Genomic DNA, 13654 nt, shown 5'->3' with positions numbered 1-13654 from the left:
TGACTATTGGATGTTCTTATTGGCACTATAGTATTGCCAGCCTAATCTCGGAAGTTGATAGGCTTGAAGTCATAAACAGCTCTGTGCTGCTGGCAAGTCTTTGTTAGGAAGAAATCGTCTTCACACAGTTCGCAACGAGCCAGGCGGCCCAAACTGCTTCATATACCCTGACTCTGCTTGCAGAGAACGCAAGAGAAGTGTTACAATTTCCCTAGTTAATTTTACCTGCTAACATGAATTTATTTTAACTAAATATGCAGGTTTTAAAAAATGTACTTGTGTATTGATTTTAAGAAAGGTATTGATGTTTATGGTTTGGTACATTGGTGCAATGGCAGTGCTTTTTTGCGAATGCACTTGCACCGCCAAGGCTGTGATTCGATGATAAATAAACAGGCACCGCAATGATTATTTGCAACGCATGACAAGCTAGTTAAACTAGTAATATCATCAACCATGTGTAGTTAACTAGTGATTATGTTAAGATTGATTATTTTTTATAAGATACGTTTAATGCTAGCTAGCAACTTACCTTGGCTCCTTGCTGCACTCGCATAACAGGTAGTCAGCCTGCCACGCAGGCTCCTCGTGGAGTGCAATGTAATCGGCCATAATCGGTGTCCAAAAATGCTGATTACCGATTTGTTATGAAAACAACTTGAAATCAGCCCTAATTATTCGGCCTTGCCGATTTAATCAGTCGACCTCTGCTTCACGGTGTGAATCACACATGCGGAGATCATCCGTTCACCTACTCTGCGTCTCACAAAGACAGGGCGGTTGGAACTAAAAATCTAAAATTCGGACTCATCAGACCAAAGGACAGACTTTCACCAGTCTAATGTCCATTGCTTGTGTTTCTTGGCCCAAGTAAGTATCTTCTTCTTATTGGTGTCCTTTAGTAGTGGTTTCTTTGCAGCAATTTGGCGATGAAGGCCTGATTCACATTGTCTCTGAACAGTTCATGTTGAGGTGTGTCTGTTACTTGAACTCTGTGAAGCATTTATTTGGGCTGCAATCTGATGTCCCGTTAACTCTAATGAACGTATCCTCAGCAGCAAAGTTATCTCTGTCTTCCTTTCCTGTGGCCGGCCTCACGAGAGCCAGTTTCATCATAGCGCTTGATGGTTTTTGCGACTGCACTGTAAGAACTTTCAAAGTTCTTGAAATGTCCTGGTTTTACTGACCTTCATGTCAAAGTAATGATGGTCTGTCGTTTTTCTTTTTTTATATATGAGCCGTTCTTGCCATAATATGGACTTGGTTTTTTACCAATTGGGGCTATCTTCTGTATACCACCCTTACCTTGTCACAACACAACTGATTGGCTCAAACGCATTAAGAAGGAAAGAAATTCCCCAAAATTGACTTTTAACAAGGCACACCTGTTAATTGAAATGCATTCCAGGTGACGACCTCATGAAACTGGTTGAGAGAACGCCAAGAGTGTGCAACGCTGTCATCAAGGCAAAGGGTGGCTACTTTGAAGAATCTCAAATATAAAATATATTTAGATTTGTGTACCACTTTTTTGGTTACTTCATGATTCCATATGTGTTATTTCATAGTTTTGATTTCTTCACTATTATTCTACAATGTAGAAAATAGTACAAATTAAGAAAAACCCTTGAATGAGTTGGTGTGTCCAAAATTTTGACTGGTGCTGTACGTCTGTTAACAGATGGATCTCAAATGGCTTCCTATTCCCTTTATAGTGCACTACTTTTGACCAGAGTCCATGGGCTCAGGTCAAAAGTTGTGCACTATTTTGTGAATAGGGTGCCATTTGGGACAGAGCCATATCGTTAGTAAGCCTGAACCAGAATGCTTGCTGTACTTTAATTACATGTTCAGGCTCCAAATTGTGCACCTTACTAGGTATATATGCAAGGCAAATGATGCCTTGCAGTGGTGCTACCATTACGACAATTATCGTAATTTTCCTTCTCTCTTCCACTACAGTATTTGCAGGCTTGTAGGGTAGTTTTATAGTGGCTATTAATCTAAAATAACACATTTATGATTCTGAAAAGTGCTGAATGTAATGGTTTTGTGGGTAAATGGGTCTTAATCATATGACTTAGCTGTGATCCAATGATATCAAGTGGTGTTTGGACAAAAGTCTGCCTAATCAGCTTACACCACATTGATTTGACTTGGATATTAAGCCTCTCGTGGCTAAAGGGTTAGTGACTTTATGAGGAGAGGAAAATTAATTATACAGTCCAGGATGGTTTTACCCCTAACGCTTTTCACTATGACATGCCCTAAAAATGTAAATGTTGATTCTAGAAGATTTAAAGCAGGGTAACGTCACCCACTCATTCTCTGCACCTGGCAACCACTCACCCTAACCCTAATCCTGCAAGGCTCCTACACTGTACCCTGAGTTTGTTCATTTATAAATGCATGTTTGATTATCTTACATGTTTACAGTGTCTTCAGAAAGTATTCACACCCCTTGACTTTTTCCACATTTTATTACAGCCTGAATTTAAAATGGATTAAGTTGAGATTTTGTGTCACTGATCTACACACAATAGCCCATAATGTCAAAGTGAAATTGTGTTTTTAGAAAAGTGTAAATGTCTTGAGTCAATAAGTATTCAACCACTTTGTTATGGCAAGCCTAACGAAGTTCAGGATTTTAAAAAAAATGCTTCACAAGTTGCATGGACTCACTCTGTGTGCAATAATAGTGTTTAACATGATTTTTAAATGACTAACCCATCTCTGCACCCCACACATACAAATTATCTGTAAGGTCCCTCAGTCGAGCAGGTAATTTCAAATTCAACCACAAAGACCAGGGAGGTTTTCCAGTGGTTCGCAAAGAAGGGAACCTATTGGCAGATTTTTTTTTTTAAAGCAGTCATTGAATATTCCTTTGAGCATGGTGAAATTATTAATTACACTTTGGATGGTGTATCAATACACCCAGTCACAAAGAAAAATACTGGCACCCTTCTTAGTTGATGGAGAGGAATGAAATATTTCAGGGATTTAAAACAGTTAGCGTTTAATAGCTATTATAGGAGATAACTAAGGATGGATCAACAACATTGTAGTTACTCCACAATACTAACAAAAATGACCAAAAAAACACGTTCTAAAACATGCATCCTGTTTGCAATAAGGCACTGAAGTATTACTGCAAAAATTGTGGCAAAAAAATTAACTTAATGTCCTGAATACAAAGTGTTATGTTTGGGGCATATCCAACACATCACTGAGGACCTCTCTTCATATTTTCAAATATGGTGTTGGCTGCATCATGTTATGGGTATGCTTGTCATCGGCAAGAACAAGGGAGTTTTTTTTAAGATAAAAAAGAAACAAACTTGGTTCAGTCTGCTTTCCAACAGACACTGGGAGACAAATTCACCTTTCAGCAGGACAATTACCTAAAACACAAGGCCAAATATACACTGGAGTTGCGTACCAAGACAACATTGAATGTTCCTGAGTGGCCTAGTTACAGTTTTGACTTAGAAAAAGTAAAGTGGTGTGAATACTTTCTGAAGGAACTGTATGTTTATTCTTCTGTGAACCCTAGTTTTTTACAGTATTCATTTCAATACTCCCTACATCTTATTCTTACCTCACAACCTTCTGCATTAGTTTGCCCTTGATGCATGTTTTTGTGTTTGGAATGGCTGTTATTTAGTGGCATGTGTTGTTTTTTATTTTTTTACCCCAAATTTATTCATTTCCTTATGTTTTCTCCTCGATTTTTTTCTACCTCTACTGTCCCCACCCCTCCCTCCTTTTCCACTCCACCCTTCTACTCTGCCTGACACACACTGTGTCTCCATGGTTACACTGTCCCAACAACACCAATGCATTATGGTGCTTCTCATTGCCAACCAACCAACAAACCAACCCGCCAATCCTCTGTCCTCCAAACCTTCTGCCATCCTCATTCCACAATACTGGGTGACGTGGCCTGGTGCTGCTGCCTTCGTCATGGTAACGTGCAACCCAGGGTGAAAATTCCTTCCTGCAGGCGACCGTAGCCAAACTGGGCCCACTGCCTCGCATCCTGGGGGACATAGCCCGCTCTCTGTCCAGCCCCACACCCATCCAGCAACAGCTCCGACGCTTCCAGGACAACAGCTCCTCACACAATATCAGCGGCAGTGTCTCTTCAGGCCTGCAGAGGATATTCGAAGATCCGGCCGACAGGTAGGACTCCAATATGGTCACAACCGCTGCAACTATATTGCCAATCACTTTTCAGCCATGCATGGTCTAATTCTGTGGTGTAGTTCTGGCTGTAATTCTTTTCAAAGGCTGTTTCGTCTGGTGATTTTGTGCCAGTTAATCTGGAGATTCAGCTTTCATACATAAGGTTGAGAGATGTTGGTATATGCTCATGCAGTTTATATGGATAGGTTGCTTTTATGGTGCATTGATTTGGGAGATGACTCACTGCTAGGATCTTTCTAAATAAAGCTGCAGCTAGAGACTTTCCATTTTTAGCAGCTGAAGAGGTAATGAGGGAATCTGAGATGGACGTTTTTCCAGCTTTAAAGTGGATCAGAGTAAATATTGGTGCTAAAGGAACATTGAGTTAAACTTGAAAGGAAAAGACGGTTAGCTGCATTTCACCTGTGTCCCTAATGGCACTCTAGCCCTGGCATAGGGAATAGACAACCCTGTTCCTGGAGAACCACAAGTAGTGCAGGCTTTTGTCCCAACTAGGCACCAAACTGGGCTACTTAGTTTATTGATCAGTTCATTGATTGCCTAAATTCAACACACCTAGTCTTTCAGGTAGGTTAAATCAAAAACATGAAGTGCCTGCGGCACTCCACAACCAGAGTTGCCTACCCCTGCCCTAGGCATATATAGTGCACTAATTTTGACCAGACCCCTATGGCCCTGTTCAATGTAGTTAACGACATAGGGAATAGGATGCCATTTTGGACTGGTACTAGTTTTGGTTTCAGAACTCTCTGTTAATGTGTTGTGTGTTTTGCAGTGAGGTTCGCAGCATCAAGTCCCCAGTCCAGGAGCATGTTATGGACGGCCTTCACCGGGGGAAGAACCCTCTCCTGGGCCAGCAGTCGTCCGCCCACAGCATGAGCTTCTCGGACAAGGAGGAGAGAGAGAACCTTCTGCCCAATGGACGCAGCATCTCCCTGGTGGACCTCCAGGACTCTCACATGGTCCAGAGTGGCCAGGGACCTCTCCCGCTCCACGACGCTCCACCCAGGCTGAGCAGGGTGGGCTCCCAGGTCTCTATCGGGCACCCCCACCAGGCTACCACCCCACAGTCACACCAAGCCCTACACCAGAAGCCCTCGTTACGGGACAACCTCCCCCAGAGTGCGCCGCAGGTGCGTCGGCCCCTACACCCATCCCTCAGCCAGCAGAAGAGCCTCCAGCCCCTCTCTTTCCAGAACCCTGTCTATCACCTTAGCAACCTGACACAACAACAACAACAACAACACACAGCAGTACAGTCCACAACACACTCGGGCCACTCCCACTCAGTGCACTCCCTTCAGCCGGGCTCCAGCTCAGAGAACCTGAGCACCGATAGCTCCCGCAGCCACAGCAACTCAGAAGTTGAGTTCGGAGGTGGGAACAAGGGGGGCAGGGTCCCGTCCAATAGCAGCCTTGAGGAGTTCAGCCAGAGGAGCACGCAGAGCGAGGACTGCTCCACGCCGCGCCGCCACACCCTGCCGGACCACCAGGGAGGGGCCCACGCGGTGGCAGTGCCCAGGCAGAACAGCACGGGCACGGCCCACATCGTGAGGGTGGAGCAGCAGAGCCGCAGCGGGGGGAGTGGTGGGGCCCGGACGCCCCACTCCCTGCCCCACAGCGCATCTCTGCGCAGCAGCAGCTCCATCAACACGGAGCCCATGCCTATCCCCATCCAGGCCCAGCCAGGTGCAGGCACTGGAGGCCACTCACACCAGCAGTCCACCTGCTCCATGGAGAGCCCTGTGCCCCCCGTCAGGAGCGTGGCCAAGCAGCAGACACCACACCAGGTACTCGTCTGGCATACAGAACTACACTTAGATACACAAGCTCAGCTCCGACACCCCTATATATTATGTTGTTATTATCAATGATAAATGCCCCCGAAATAAGGTGTGGCCAGTCGTGTTGGCCACTCAGGGTAGATTTGATTGACTTCTCGGTATCTGTGGTGATGGTGGTGGTGCAGGTGGCGTCGCCAGTAGAGCCAATCACCATGTCACCTGTAGAGAGGACAGCAGCGTGGGTGCTGAATAACGGCCAGTACGAGGACGAGAAGGAGCAGGCGGCCCCAGCAGATCAGAGCAGCCAGGACAGCAGGAACGCAGAGAAGGTAAAGAGTCAGCCAGAGTCACAGCCAATGAAGGTTTGATGAAGGTTTGATGAAGGTTTGATGGCCGAAACATGTCCACGTTTCCAAGTTATATTTGCTAGTGCTGGCTGTCTTCTTGGGGACCTTCAATGCTGCAGAAATGTTATGGTACCCTTCCCAAGATTTGTGCCTCGACACAATCCTGTCTCAGAGCTCTACGGACAATTCCTTCGACCTCATGGCTTGGTTTCACGTTTTGAAGTTATATTTGCTAGTGCTGGCTGTCTTCTTCATTACCAAGTCCAACACATGAGCCTGCTAATTAAATCAAATCAAACTTTGTCACATGCGCCGAATACAACAAGTGTAGACTTTACCATGAAATGCTTACTTTCAAGCCCTTAACCAACAGTGAAGTTCAAGAAGAAGAAAATATTTACTTAGTAGACAAAAATAAAAAGTAATAATAAAAAGTAACACAATAAAAATAACAATAATGAGGCGATGTACAGGGGGCACCGGTACCGAGTCAGTGTGCAGGGGTACAGGCTAGTTGATGTAATCTGTACATGTCGGTGGGGGCGAAGTGACTATGCATAGGTAACAAACAAACAACCAGCGAGTAGCAGCAGTGTACAAAAAGGAGGGGTGTCAATGTAAATTGTCCGGTGGCGATTTTATCAAATTGTTCAGCAGTCTTATGGCTTTGGGGTAGAGTGTAGGCAGACAGAGGTTGTCCTTGTCTTAGGCATGACTAACACGATCATCCCCTCCCAATCTCTCTTTCTATCTTCCCATCTATCTCTCTTTCTCTGTCTCTCGCCTCTCTCCCTCCAGTATGAACAGGAGATCTCCAAGCTGAAGGAGCGTCTGCGGGTGTCTAGTCTGTGTCTGGAGGAGTACGAGAGACGTCTGCTGGCCCAGGAGCAGCAGATGCAGAAACTGCTGATGGAGTACAAGGCCCGCCTGGAGGACAGCGAGGAGAGGCTGCGGCGGCAGCAGGAGGAGAAGGACAACCAGATGAAGAGCATCATCTGCAGGTCGGCATTACTAGGCACCCTCTGGAGGGTTTTGCTGACAAGAAGGAGCATGTGCTTCAGTCGTAATTCCTGTGAATGAATGATTGAACTAACTAATGAATGAAAGATTGACTGCTTAATGGCATGCTTATAGTTGCTTGTATATCTGTATCCCAAATGGCACCCTATTCCCTATATAGTGCAGTACTTTTGACCAGGGTCCACAGGGCTCTGGTCAAAGATGGGGTTCAATTTGAAATGCAACCAATGCCCCCCCCCTTTTTGATGTGTATTTGTCTGAGGTGGCTATGCTCTGTCACTCACAGGTTAATGGCTGTAGAGGAGGAGCTGAAGAGAGACCATACAGAGATGCAGGTTGTCATAGACGCCAAGCAGAAGATCATTGATGCACAGGTATCGTAACAGAACACACTGCACACATTTTGTCTGTACTCTACCTGGGCTGGGCGTTTGAATAATACAAATATTTAAAACCGTTCAGATCCATTCAGTTCAATCCCTTTACGAATAATATTCTACTCTCCATGGAAACAGATGAATTCAGTCTTATGGGCTGTCCACACCAAGAATGCCAACTATATTGATAAAAAAATTGAAATCACTCTAATTCAAATAGACAGGAGTGTTCACACTACAACGATAACTACAAAAGAGCCATCGTTTGGTTCACTTTCTGAGTGATTTCCCCCCCCCCCTCCCCCTCTGACAATAAAACATTGACAACCAATCCAAAACGTGTTCTATTGACGCGTTCTTGGGTGAAGTTGCTTGGACAGAAGAGAAGGCAGAGCGCATGGTAAACCTGCCTGATATAGGATGATTTGGGAGAATGATGATGATCCACAACTGACGGTGCATATTAGTATGAGAAGGCCATATTTTCAGATGGGATCTGTTATCACTGATACATCCTGACAAAATAGTCACTATAACAGGCCTGCTAATGTGCCTTTCTGGACCAGGTGAACTGTAGAGAAAATACCTATTACTGATCCAAATGGTTGCCTAATCAGGCCTAGTCTAGGTGATTATTATTCCGGAATGAAACGTGCATTCAAAACGCAGGGATTTTCATCTGCTAGCAGTTGAAATATTGTATTGCAAGCTGGCAAGTAAGTATTTTGTGAAAATGTGGGATATGATGAAAAGCATATTCATTAAAAAAACGATATTAACAAGAATGCAATCATTTGCCATTAGTGAGAATAGCGAAAATCTGTGGTTTTTCTGTTTTAGAATCAAACCTTATTAGACATACAACAAATCAGCATGTACATCTCTCATTTAATTGGGCCTAGTAAATAGATATGTATTTCAAGTTTAGCAATATCATAGGCAGCGCTATTTTATAGTCGCTGTATGCAGTTGAATTTAACAGCTGGTCTTTTACTTTGATGTAGGCCTAAATTACACGTTTTTATGTGCACAAGTACAGTGAAATTGCTTTCTTGCATGCACTTTCCTAATAATGCAGCAATGAATATTAGTAGTATTATAAAACAGTTATGAAAAAAGTAAAGTAGAACAAACACACAAGAAATGTAGAACTGTAACTACTACTGTAAGTACTCTAATTGCATTTGTTTTTGTAGCCTGCCCTACAATGTTTCAGAATTCACGGGCGGTCCATCATATTTAGGTGAGGGGGAAAAAGTCAATATAAAACATTGTTGAATTCAAACGTTCTGCTGACGGGTCTAAAACAATTTGCCAGTTCAAGGTGTCGAAAGCGTTCCATCATGGATGCTTACCACTGTTGTCAAGTTGGCTGGATGTCTTTTGGTTGGAGGACCATTCTTGACACACACAGAAACTGTTGAGCATGAAAAACCCAGCAGTGTTGCAGTTCTTTACACAAACAGGTTCGCCTGGCACCTACTATCATACCCTGTTCAAAGTCATTTACACATTTTGTCTTGCCCATTCACCCTCTGAATGGCACACATACACAATCCATGTCTCATTTGTCTCAAGGGTTAAAAATCATTTAACCTGTCTCCTCCCCTTCATCTACACTGATTTGAAGTGGATTTAACAAGTGACATCAATAAAGGATCATAGCTTTCCCCTGGATTCACCTGGTCAGTCTGTCATGGCAGGATGTTTTGTACACTGTGTACAGTCTATACCATGGCAGGACATTTTCCCCATTTAAAAATGCACCATTATAAAAAAAAAAAGCATTACAGTTAACCTGGTCAAAATCTCGCAGCTCTCACAAAACGAATACATGCTAAACCTGTTATCATTTTAAAAGTTAAAGCTACAAAAGCAGTAATGAGAAACAACAATGTGATTTAATGACCATTTCTTTCAGTTTCTATGAAAATGTATACAAATCAGAATTAAACAGTGGGATCCTATAACCGCCTTAGACTCAACAAATCGGAAGCAACTATCAGCGGACAAAAAATTATAATAAAAAACAGAGATCGCCCAAGAAGAAATATTAGATACTGTTATAACATTTGCATAGAGAAAAGCACCAGAAATGGCTTTCCCATAGAAATCTATTCAACATTTTGAGACAAAGTAGCACCCCCTATTTACACAAATGACAACATATGTCACTTAATTCAGTGCTTCCTAGTTCCATGTATCAAACAGTTATTTAAATTATATTAAAACCAGGAAAATCTTGAGGGTCCCTGCTAATTATAGACCCATAAATGTAATAAATTGTGACAAAAAAAATGATAACAAAGCTTATAAGCAATAAAATGGCAAAGTATTACCAGACTTGATACACATCAATCAAACAGGGTTTTATAAAAAAAAATATACACTTACCAATACAAGAACAGGTTTCAGTTTAATACAATATGCAAAAACCAAGATATACAGTTGAAGTCAGAAGTTTACATACACTTAGGTTGGAGTCATTAAAACTTGTTTTTCAACCACTCCACAAATTTCTTGTTAACAAAATATAGTTTTGGCAAGTCAGTTAGGATATCTACTTTGTGCATGACACAATTCATTTTTCCAACAAATGTTTACAGACAGATTATTTCACTTATAATTCACTGTATCACAATTCCAGTGGGTCAGAAGTTTACGTCCGCAAAGTTTTTTTTTTTTTTTTTTTTTTTTTAACAGCTTGGAAAATTCCAGAAAATGAGAAGCTTCTGATAGGCTAATTGACATAATTTGAGTCAATTGGAGGTGTACCTGTGGATGTATTTCAAGGCCTATATTTCAAGTACTATTCACATGGAATTTGGAGGGAGATGAAGTTCTTTTGCTCTGCATTGGAGCAGAGAACCTGTTGACTTGATCACTATGTTCCACTGAGTTCCAGGTCAATAAAGCAACAGAGGTAATTCAAGCAGGCAAGTAATACAGTCAGTCTTCTGGTTTTGGGAAATGCTGTCAAGCCTTGAATGAGCGCAACTACACTTGACACTCATTCCTGCCTCCCTGACAAAAAAGTCCTTATTCCTGTGCAGACTAGAGGTCGTTGTTGTTTGGTATTGCTTTTGAAATTTGATTTTCAGATTTCCCCATCAGTCAGAATACAATTGTAGAACATAATCTAATACATGTTCATTACTTTTGTAGGTATACTACGCCCCTACAATTCATGTTTCTCCATATCTGATGTCAACCCAATCTCAGACACAGTAGCTCTCATAGTTAAAAATAAACAATGTTATAGTATAAGAAAGTATGTTTTGAATCAGGGCTGGAAATATGAAGCCGTTACATTCAGATGTGTTCACTATTTCTGTCTCTACAGGATTGTGTGTTGTAAGTTGCGCTCTTAGCAGATGATGTGTCTGTTATCCCCAGCTTTGGATGCGTTTCACCCGCCTTCCTAATTTAGCTACCGTCACTCCCAAAACCCTTTTCCCCTTCCCTCCTCTCCCCCAGTTCTGCAGGAACAGTGCCATGACCTGGCTAGATGAGGTTGCCCATGGTTAGAGACAAAACATTATTATGTTGCTGATTACAAAGAGGGCATACTGAATCCGTTTTCCTACTTCTAGGAGGGGGAACAATCAAGTATATCATACAGGACAGTTCAGTCCCAAGGGTTATGCATATGGGATTTCAGTTATTTACTTATTAAATTATTTTTTGAAGATGGTTGAATACAAATAATCCTCATGTGTTTACACAATATAAATTGACAGTAGTTTTCAGTTAAAAGTGATACCACTTGACATGTAGGTTCTGTGAATGGTATATGAATAGATATCTAAAATAGTTTCTTTTTTTCAAACAAACATGATGCAATGCTTGGAATGAGTTTTTAGTTGTATAATTTTGGCTGCTAAACAAAAAAATAGGTATATTTCAGACTTTGCTTGTGATATTTGAATTTCACCATCTACAGAGTAGTAGTCATCCTTCAGCTTACCCTGCTAATCTATTCTCCACTGTAAAGTGAATGCTTTCCTCACTCAGTCCCTCTTCCCCTCCTCTCTTTCTCTCTTCAGGAGAAGAGGATAAGCTCTCTGGATGCAGCCAACTCTCGGCTGATGAGTGCCCTGACACAGGTGAAGGAGCGCTATAGCATGCAGAATCTGCGCAACGGCCTCTCGCCAACCAACCCCACAAAACTGTCGATCACTGAGAACGGAGAGTTTAAAAACAGCAGCTGCTGATTGTTAGTCAGACACAATGAGATGGTGTGATGGTGGTCACACTCTCTCCATGCACATAGGCCAAGAACCTGTCTCTCTCTTGACTGTACGTACTATACATCTACAAAGAATGTCTAGATATGAATGTATATAACTTATATCTTGTATTGGTTGTGTACAGAGATGATACTGGAAAGACGGGTCATTTGAAGACTGAAACGGGGATCAACTGTTGTCATAAAATCGTTTATTGGTGTTTTATAAATTACATTATTATTCCGATATGCAGACAAATGCAGTTTCTCTAAGATATATATTGAGGAGATGTACATATCATAAAGTGGGTTTGTTTTAAATAAATAGCTAAAAGCACATAGTGAGCAATTATAGCTCTAAAAACATATTGTCATAATAGGAGTGGAAGGGCAAAATAAACCAAAAACAGTTTTATGCACACTGTTATTCAAACCCTACTTTTTATATTTTTTAACTTCTGTTAATGTTGTCTTAAACTAGGGGTTGAATTGGTTTTGATTAGCTGATTTTGAGTATATTGACTGCTGCTTGCCCATTACTAGCTGAAACCATAGGTCTTTGAGTTCAGGTTCTTAAGGCCAACTGGATCTTCAAAATGAGTCGTCTCGCTCCACCACCTTGCCACAGAATAGCAAATTGTATTTATTTCTGTACCGCCTACTGTCAAGCCTTCAAGATCCCAAAAGAAGACCCTCATGACTTTGTACAATTTCATGTCAATAACTACTGTTTAAATGTGTTGTCCCCCCCCTTCCCCTCATATGAACTGGTTTATGTAAATGTTTGCATATCTGTCCTTGTTGAATGTTGTGTAGAATAAAAGCTGCCTATAATTTTGTGGATATTTTGCAATGATATTAATTGTATATGGTTTGTAATTCAACTACAGTGCTAAAGCACATTTTTGTGGAGTTGTTACATAATTATCCCCTTTTATAAAGATTATTTGGTTGTTGTTACTTTGGAAGATGTGACTCACAATTAGTGAACCACAGAAGGGGGCATGCGGAACATACTTGTAAGCCTGATGAGAGGGCCTCAATAACAGATGGAAGTGGCAGATCTACGCCTAGTCTCCCTATGCAGATGGGTTGCCTCCCACATGAACAATGTTTCAGCATAAACTGTGTGCAGTTGTGCTGTTGCCCTAGGTCTGAGATTTCCATAGATTAGAGCAGTGGCTCCCAACCTTTTTCGGGTTAGTGCACACCAACTGAATTTTGCTCTACCCAGAGTACCCCCTGAAGTACCACCACCTGTGCATTTTAACAGTAATGCTTCTAACACACCGACAGCATCATTGTGCACAATAGTATGCAGCAGCATCTAGATATGTATGCAACAAAAGTTCAACATTCACCTTCTGCTACCATTTATTTCAAGCCGGCTACGCATACAGTTTGACACACACGTTTGATAAATCCAACGTATGACCCACACCGAATGCTCTGCAACGCAATGCTGCATGGCAAACACAGTTTTTCATTGGAAATTCTTGTAATTCTAGTTTACCAAAATGCAATGACGCTGTCGGTGTGATGGAACTGTCAGTCTATGGTCAGATGAAACTTCTCAAGTACACCCTGGGATCCTAGTACCCCTGGTTGGGAACCACTGGACTAGAGCCAGGTGTCTGGGGAGAACTTTGCATGACACCCGGAACCAAGATAGCGGCCTACCGCCAGGGG

The 13654-nt window shown here is 42.1% G+C and overlaps 1 protein-coding gene across 6 annotated transcripts in view; it reads left to right on the top strand.

Moving 5' to 3' along the window:
- LOC139376065 (ras GTPase-activating protein nGAP-like) overlaps nucleotides 1-12804 on the top strand; it is a 94914-nt gene extending 82110 nt beyond the window's left edge. For 3 of the 6 annotated variants that reach the window (XM_071118213.1, XM_071118211.1, XM_071118217.1), the window contains 6 exons: nucleotides 3986-4185; nucleotides 4985-5999; nucleotides 6179-6322; nucleotides 7139-7341; nucleotides 7647-7734; nucleotides 11784-12163. In XM_071118213.1, coding sequence (XP_070974314.1) covers nucleotides 3986-4185; nucleotides 4985-5999; nucleotides 6179-6322; nucleotides 7139-7341; nucleotides 7647-7734; nucleotides 11784-11951 — 1818 coding nt within the window. In that variant the 3' untranslated portion in view covers nucleotides 11952-12163. Of the gene's footprint in view, nucleotides 1-3985; nucleotides 4186-4984; nucleotides 6000-6178; nucleotides 6323-7138; nucleotides 7342-7646; nucleotides 7735-11783 lie in introns of all 6 variants that reach the window. The other 3 variants (XM_071118216.1, XM_071118212.1, XM_071118215.1) reach the window with 2 other exon arrangements.
- Nucleotides 12805-13654: the final 850 nt, after the last annotated feature.

The sequence above is a fragment of the Oncorhynchus clarkii genome, chromosome 20, assembly GCF_045791955.1.
Source record: "Oncorhynchus clarkii lewisi isolate Uvic-CL-2024 chromosome 20, UVic_Ocla_1.0, whole genome shotgun sequence".
Lineage (NCBI taxonomy): Eukaryota > Metazoa > Chordata > Actinopteri > Salmoniformes > Salmonidae > Oncorhynchus > Oncorhynchus clarkii.
Note: the sequence above shows the minus strand (reverse complement) of the source record. Positions and strands in the feature narration are given on the sequence as shown.